The sequence below is a fragment of the Salvelinus namaycush genome, chromosome 3 (genome assembly GCF_016432855.1).
Source record: "Salvelinus namaycush isolate Seneca chromosome 3, SaNama_1.0, whole genome shotgun sequence".
Classification (NCBI taxonomy): Eukaryota; Metazoa; Chordata; class Actinopteri; order Salmoniformes; family Salmonidae; genus Salvelinus; species Salvelinus namaycush.
This window is the reverse complement of record NC_052309.1, coordinates 97,531,612-97,539,247: the sequence shown is the minus strand read 5'-3', so window position 1 is coordinate 97,539,247 and position 7,636 is coordinate 97,531,612. Positions and strand designations below refer to the sequence as shown.

At 42.4% G+C, this 7,636-nt stretch overlaps 1 protein-coding gene across 1 annotated transcript; it reads left to right on the top strand.

Moving 5' to 3' along the window:
- Positions 1–176: 176 nt before the first annotated feature.
- LOC120044728 (arf-GAP with dual PH domain-containing protein 2-like) lies at positions 177–7,323 on the top strand. Its single transcript, XM_038989407.1, has 11 exons — positions 177–394; positions 2,967–3,097; positions 3,410–3,501; positions 3,891–3,979; positions 4,451–4,557; positions 4,840–4,989; positions 5,415–5,498; positions 6,168–6,230; positions 6,358–6,435; positions 6,568–6,796; positions 7,111–7,323. Exons 1-11 carry the CDS (start codon positions 307–309, stop codon positions 7,137–7,139), a joined length of 1,140 nt encoding a protein of 379 aa, XP_038845335.1. The 5' UTR covers positions 177–306; the 3' UTR covers positions 7,140–7,323.
- The last annotated feature ends 313 nt before the right edge of the window (positions 7,324–7,636 follow it).

Genomic DNA, 7,636 nt, shown 5'->3' with positions numbered 1-7,636 from the left:
TTTTTCTATTGTTTACATATTTTGGTAAATTTAATGTAATAAAACTTGGAAATAAAAAACAAGCCGCAGACGCAGCGTATCGAACAAAACCATACGCGTCATGTTTGCATATCTGTAGTGGGAGGTTACAAAATAAAAATCACAAGCATTTTATGTTCGTCATGATCCTACATACCGTACTGGTACACACGTTCCAGTTTTCGTCCAAACTCACAGAAACGTCAACATTTGTATTTCGTTACGTAAACGGCTAATTACACCACTCATATTTAACCAAAATCGATACAGATTTATATTCGCAAAATAATGGCAAACAAGGACCGAAACAAAACGATTTTGCTGGAATTGGGGAAACTGCCAGAAAACAATCAATGCGCAGACTGTGGCGCGCCGGGTGAGTGACAATGTAGTTCCATTTAAATCCTAGTCACTTCAAGAAATGAGCTAGGGATGAAGTTGCCAATGAGTGTACTATTTGTTCACATGAATTAAAACAGCCCATGTTCTGACTTGTATGTGTGTGGTGTGTTAAATAGTCATGTGTAGGGTAAATGCTTGTGTGTGTCATGTAGACATTGCTTTCTCACTACTCAACAATAACTTCTACCTACAAGGCTTGCCCGCTCATTAGGCGACCGCCTATGGCGGCAGATTGAAGAGAGTGTCATTTTCTGAGCTAAACTGACCAAGACGCACCTCTAACAACACATACAACCTCACGTAATTATTCCTCAAAACAATGTCAATTTCTCTCAACCAGCGTCATATGGCTTTTTTAGGTGAGCGCTGATGCCGCTCTGTGATAAGCAGTGTCCACTTTGTTAAAGGCAGGGGCGCAAAATATTTAGCTTGTCTATTCCCAGCGCGCCTTTCTGGGGTGCTGTTGGAGAGACGCATCGCTGCCATACTCCACCAACTTTCCGTCCAAAAAAACGATCTAACATAAATCATGTAGCAGATATAGTAGCCTATATGGTAGAAATGGTATGTGGCCTTTTCTGTAGCCCACAGGCTGGAGATAAAAGGTATGACAATGTAGTGAGACATCATGCAGGTTTCTCCGATCAAATAGCCTAACTAAATGACGCCCAATCAAATAAAAAAATGTGCTGACATGTTAACCAACAACATATTGGGTGCGTTCGTAAATTCACTCTGGCGATCTACTCCCATTTCAGAACACTCTCGTCTTTGTGCCAGAGCGCAGAGTAACATGAATTTACCAACGCGCAACACACGTTGAACATGACAGGTGTCAGTCAACGTCGGCAAAAACAAGTTATTAAATTGTTGCCAGCAGCACAGTTAGTCACCAACGCTCTAGATAACATGAAAACAGCCTTACAGAGTGAGGTGTTCTCTCATTTGTCTGGAAGTGGATAGCTAGCCAAGTTAGCTTGAGTTGTGAGGTCAGAACGCTCGGATCAACCCTACTCCTCCGCCACTGCGCTCCGGGAGCGAAACACTCTGAATTTATGAACAGACAATCTGACAATGCTTTGAATTTACGGGCACTCCAGAGTGTATTTACGAACACACCCACAGAGCGCACTCAGGCACTCCAAAGTTCATTTATGAACACACCGTTGTAATGTGCGTACACATTCGAGCGTCTCTCAGCCTATGTTATGCAAATTAGTTGCTGTATGTGATGATGACGCAAGGCATGCTGAGTGAGAGTTTTTCGAGAGGCGCTTGTATGTTTCTGGTTAGTGCTGGGGTGCACTGTTTATATTAAAATAAATGACAACTTGATTATTTCATGGGAAATAATCGTCCTAGAATGTTTATGTTAGTCAACAAACTACATGTGAGTTTCGGTGGCCTTACAGGCTCATTACAATATCCTATAAACAGGACAGGTCACAGTAAAATGGATGATATGGAACGGATAATCAGGCTACAACTGCTGTCCAGGAGTTTCACCATAGGGGCTAAATTGTCATGATCAGTGGTTTCAAGTTTGTTTTTGATGAGCTGATCATAGTGAAAAATAAAATACTTATGCATTTCCTGCTGTGTAAACCAGTGGAGGCTGCTGAGGGGAGGACATGTGTTTTGTTGTATTTGATACCATTCCACCTATTTCGCTCCAACCGTTACCACGAACCCATCCTTCCCAATTAAGGTGCCACCATCCTCCTGTGGTGTAAACACATTGCAAATAGGCTCAGGATAACTCCTGATAAAGTTAGGTAGCTGATATTTAGAGCTTAAATAGCCAAATTGATTAGTCACAGGAATCAGGACTAATAAAGCAAATGCAACAGCCTGTTTTACAAACGGTGGGCCTAACACATGGATGGGCATTCATAAAATGACGTTGCAGGTGAACAGGGTAGGTGGACAGGGCAGGTGGACAGGGTAGGTGGACAGGGCAGGTGGACAGGGTAGGTGGACAGGGCAGGTGGACAGGGCAGGTGGACAGGGTAGGTGGACAGGGTAGGCGACACCCCAGTAAGCACGGACCAGCAGTTGTTTTTTGGTGCAGTCCAGCCTGGCCTTGATTTCCACGGACGTTGGTTTTTGATCCGGCCTGGATAAGCATTGATTTTGGCCCAAACATAGATATCTATAAATTATGTCTTTTCAACTTTAATTCAGAACGGAAAATGAACCTGATTTCAAACGTCCGGAAAATACATGTTTTTAACTTTCATTCAGAACCAAAAATGAATTTAACTTCAACGTCTGGAAAATACGTCTTTTCAACGTCAGTTTGCTTACTGGTACTATTTCTAGTTTTGCAGGGGCAGCAATATTTTTGTCTTGCCTAGGGTGACCACATAGCCAGGACCGGCCTGGTCACCATTGACTATTTTGATAGATATCAGTGATTTTCAGTGCTGAGTGACACCACACAGAGATGGTCATTCATTCTTTGATCTGTTTTTCCATGAGTTTTGAGTGATCTTGAGCCTTGTCTCTTTCTGGTGATCCTCCCGTCCTCTGCATACACTGTATAGATCCTGACTGGGCGTCCTATAAGCTGGGTTTATTTGTGTGTCTGAACTGCTCTGGAATGCACCGCAACCTGTCCAACATCAGCCGCGTCAAATCCATACGGCTCGACTTCTGGGATGACGAGCTAGTGAAGGTACTGAATGGATCTCTTACAGCAGTGGTCAACACCAACCCTGGTTCTGGAGATCTTACAGGGTGTTCAGGTGTCTCGTTCCAGCCCAACACTAACCAGATCAATCCATCAAAAATGATCATTAACTTTGTGCTGGGGTGGAATAAAAGCCTTCACAACCAGTATCTCTTCAAGACCAGGTTTTGTGACCACTATATGACAATTACACTCCAGGTTCTCATCTTGGAGGACCACTTTGCAATCTTAATCAATACAATGTATTTATGTCCTCTGTCAATTTCCTTCTTTTGGGGTGTTTGTTTGTGAACAAAGTTCATGAAAACCAATGGAAATGCCACAGGCAGAGCCATCTATGAGAAAGCAGTCCCGGCATTCTACTACCGGCCCCAGCAAGAAGACTGTGCGTAAGTGTTGCCATCCCAGGTCATTTCACTACTTCACTGACAAGTGCTCTTGGCACCGGGCACTCGAATGGCATCATTTAGGGAAGTTGAAGGATGCTGACTTTGCGCACCAATGTAGGAAAGGGAAGGAAAAGATTGTATTGTTAAAAAAAATAAAGAAGTGGAACTTATGACAGTGGAATTATAAATCATTTAACCAGTCAGTCAATTGTTGTCTCTCCTTCCCAATGAAAAATTATTTGTCTTTTGAAGGTTTAAGAAAAATAAATGCAATGGACAATACTTAGGGTTTCTATTCACCCTTTCTAAAACAATGCAGGAGAAACTGTGGACTCAATGATCCGATAAGCCTGTGAAACTGTAGAACATCTCATTCTTTTTACCCCCAGCGTCTTAAGGGAGCAGTGGATAAGAGCAAAATATGAGAGGATGGAATTTACCGGCGAGACAAAGTATCCTCCACTGGCCTACACGACAGGTGAACTGGCTTTACTGCTTGTCTGTGGACGTTCAAATGACATGTTATAACACATAGAACCTCTGCCATTTCTTCTATATTTCTGTATTTTAATTGTGGTCCTCTGTAGCTCAGTTGTTAGAGCATGGCTCTTGAAACGCCAGGATAGTAGGTTTAATTCCCAGGGCCACCTATACATGACAAATGTATGCGCGCATGATTGTAGATCGCTTTGGATAAAAGCGTTTGCTAAATGATATACATTGAAATGGAAATATTGTCCACAGTGAGGCATTTTGCAGGGTCAATGTAGTTTGTTCATTGTACACTGACAAGAAAAACCTGTTCTTGTCACACTGACACTTCTGTAGACCTACAGCAGAGCATCGTTCACTTGAGTGAAAACCACACACAGAGACATGAGCGTCATACCCACATGTATTGATGAGTTACGGAAACGTAACAGAGTACACTTCTTTCGGTCCATTCCAGGTTTCTATGAAGGGATGCTGTGGAAGAAGGGGAAGGGACAGTTTCAGAGAAGGAAGTTTGTTCTGTCTGAGAAGGAATTCACCCTGGCTTACTACAACAAGGAGGATGTAAGTGTGAGGTCATTGACATGCTGGGTAGCTTTGCTGCACGGCCAAATTTCTAAATTGTTTATGGTCACATACTTTGAAAGTGTGACTACTGAAAGGTGAAAAGAGTTCAGTGCCATAGCTCTGCTAATATTTACAGGGGTTCACTTGTGAATCATCTTAACATCATTTGACTATGACATATGTTCAGTTTTCTCTCAAGTCAGGCTTACAAATAGTTAAGCCACATTGTTGAGCTTTCACTGGGCTTGCATTGTACGCATCATCACTCTGCGCCCTCAGCTGTCCAAAGGGCCCAAAGCGCTCATCTCCATCAAAGATGTGAATGTGACCTTTCAACCTGAGAAAATTGGTCACGCCCATGGTCTGCAGATTACCTACCAGGAAGACAGCCACACCAGAAGTATTTTTGTCTACCACGAAAGTGGAGAGGTGGGCATTTCTCTCTGTATTTCTCTCTTTATTATAGAAGAGTAGCTTTTGTATAGCCTGGTGATCAAAGATCTGTCACTGTGTGCTTTATACAACTCCTTTGCCATATGTTTGTTATGAAAGTGAAAACTACAGAGGAGTTGGATAAATCACAAACTGATCTCCTGGTACTACCAGGTGAGATAAGAGAAAGACGTTTGCCGCCACATGGCCTCATCCAAAACACGAGGAAGTGGATAAGTGAGCAAGAAGCCATGCTAAAATATTTACAATTTGGAAAACAAGCTTTTGTTAGTATTTTTTGTCTGAGATCTCTGTTGATCTGCTTGTATTCACAGTTGGTTGGAGATAGTTTTTATGGCATCCTCCTGTAGCAGATTATGCTGTATATCAGTGTGTAAAGCTTACTAGTCTTCCCTGCTCAGGAGATTGTCAACTGGTTCAATGCCATTCGAGCTGCTCGTTTTGCCTACCTGAAAACAGCATACCCCACAGGAAGTGATAAAGAAGTAAGTGTTTGTTAGACTATATTTCAGTAAAGTTCTCTCTGGTATATGCCCTTCTTTTCAACCATGTTTGTACCGGCACAGTATCTATTTCCATTAAATCAGAGGCTACCAATGTCTCCCCCACATGAATTTGGTATTTTTATTGTCCCCTGTAGACCATTCACTTTAGGGTGGAAACATACTATAAATTCCTGTATTATACTTATGATAAAATGTCTATTATATTCTACTGAGCCATTTACTTTATGTTGTTATTCTTAGATTTTCTTATTGTTGTTGCATTGTCGAGAAAGAACTTGCAAGTAAGCATTTCATTGGACGGTGTACACCATGTGTATCCTGTACATACGACTAATAAAACGTGAAACTATAGGGTGTTGTTAAGACATACTTCTATGAATCAATGCATTAGAGGAAGTTCAACACGTTTCAGCTTTGAGAGGGTGTCACAAGATAGTATTTCCAGTAACTATTGGCTTGGTTTTATGTTGCAGAATACCAGTATATTTAGATGTAAATATTTCCTGAAGAACAGACAGTGGTTCCTAGTGCCTAAGGACATATTCAGCAACCGTAGCAATCAATAACTATTGTTGCAATTAGCAATAAATGAATTGATGCTTACAAATGCTTCTTCTGTATTCCTCTTCATTATGTGTATTCTGACAGTTGAGGACTAGAATTACCAGAAACTACCTCAAAGAAGGATACATGGAGAAGACAGGTCCTATGGTAGGTAGTTACTTTGTGATTATCATACTAAATAATGACATTGGATAGAAGAAACATAAAGTGACCTGGTTGTTACAATGTAATCGCATTATGAACACAGTGACATTAAAGTGTATTTGTTGGGAAGCAAAAGGAGACGTTCAAAAAGAGATGGTTCATCTTGGACTCCCAAGACAGGAAGCTCCTTTACTTCAAAAGCCAGCTGGTAAGAAAGGAATCCACCTCCTCATCATCTCAAAAGGCTGTGTGTGTGTGTGTGTTCGCTGTGTACCTGTGTGTATCACTCGAATCCTAATCTCTACACTATCAACATGTTGTGTGTGTCTGTTTACTACAGGATGCTGAGGAGCTGGGAGTTGTGTTCATCGGCACAGAGACCAATGGTTACTCAGTGAGTGAGTGCATTCCCAAAAGGACCAGAGGCAACAGGTGGAGGTGTGGAGTCACAGTGGAGACGCCGGACCGCCAGTTTGTCTTCATGTGTGAGCAGGAGAGGGAGCAGAGAGAGTGGGTGGAGGCCCTCAGACAGGTCATCTCTAAACCCATGCAGCCCCAGGACTACACCAGTAAGAGCCGTGTCACCAGTATTCACACCACAGGAGACTCCTGAGGGGAGGACGGCTCATAATAATGGGCAGAACGGAGCGGATGGAATGGCATCAAACACATAGAAACCATGTGTTTGATACCATGCCACTGATTCCGCTCCAGCCTATACCACGAGCCCGTCCTCCCAAATGAAGGTGCCACCAACCCCCTATCTCACACACACACACACACACACATAAACACACACTATGCACGTACTGTACATAGTATATATTCATACACCATATGGTGAATAAACTAATATACGCTTTTCTGGCTTGTCTTGTTTCAGCTGAAGCCAACATCCGAGGGAAGAGTTGACTTTCGAGAGAGAGCTGAGGGAAGAGTTGACTTTCGAGAGAGAGCTGAGGGAAGAGTTGACTTTCGAGAGAGAGATTCCACCAACATTGGCTGCAAAACCCACTCTGAAGACTATCATCTACACTGAACAAAAATATAAGCGCAACATGCAACAATTTCAAAGATTTTACAGTTTCAATAAGGAAATCAGTCTGTTGAAATAAATTAATTCAGACCTAATCTATGGATTTCACAACTGGGAATACAAATATGCATCTATTGGTCACAGATACAGAAAACCAGTTAGTATCTGGTGTGACCACCATTTGCCTCATGCAGCGCGACACATCCCATTCGCAAGTTGATCAGGCTGTTGATTGTGGCATGTGGAATGTTGTCCCACTGCTTTTCAATAGCTGTGCGAAGTTGCTGAATACTGGCGGGAACTGGAACACGCTGTCGATCCAGAGCAATCCCAAACATGCTCAATTAGTGACATGGTTGGAGAGTATGCAGGC

Bases quoted from the DNA above. Each gene is read 5' to 3' on its own strand.
- LOC120044728 (XM_038989407.1), top strand. From the start codon at position 307: ATGGCAAACAAGGACCGAAACAAAACGATTTTGCTGGAATTGGGGAAA. The intron at 4,558-4,839 runs GTAAGTGTGAGG...CTGCGCCCTCAG, and splicing joins CTTACTACAACAAGGAGGAT to CTGTCCAAAGGGCCCAAAGC. The intron at 6,797-7,110 runs GTAAGAGCCGTG...GTCTTGTTTCAG, and splicing joins GCAGCCCCAGGACTACACCA to CTGAAGCCAACATCCGAGGG.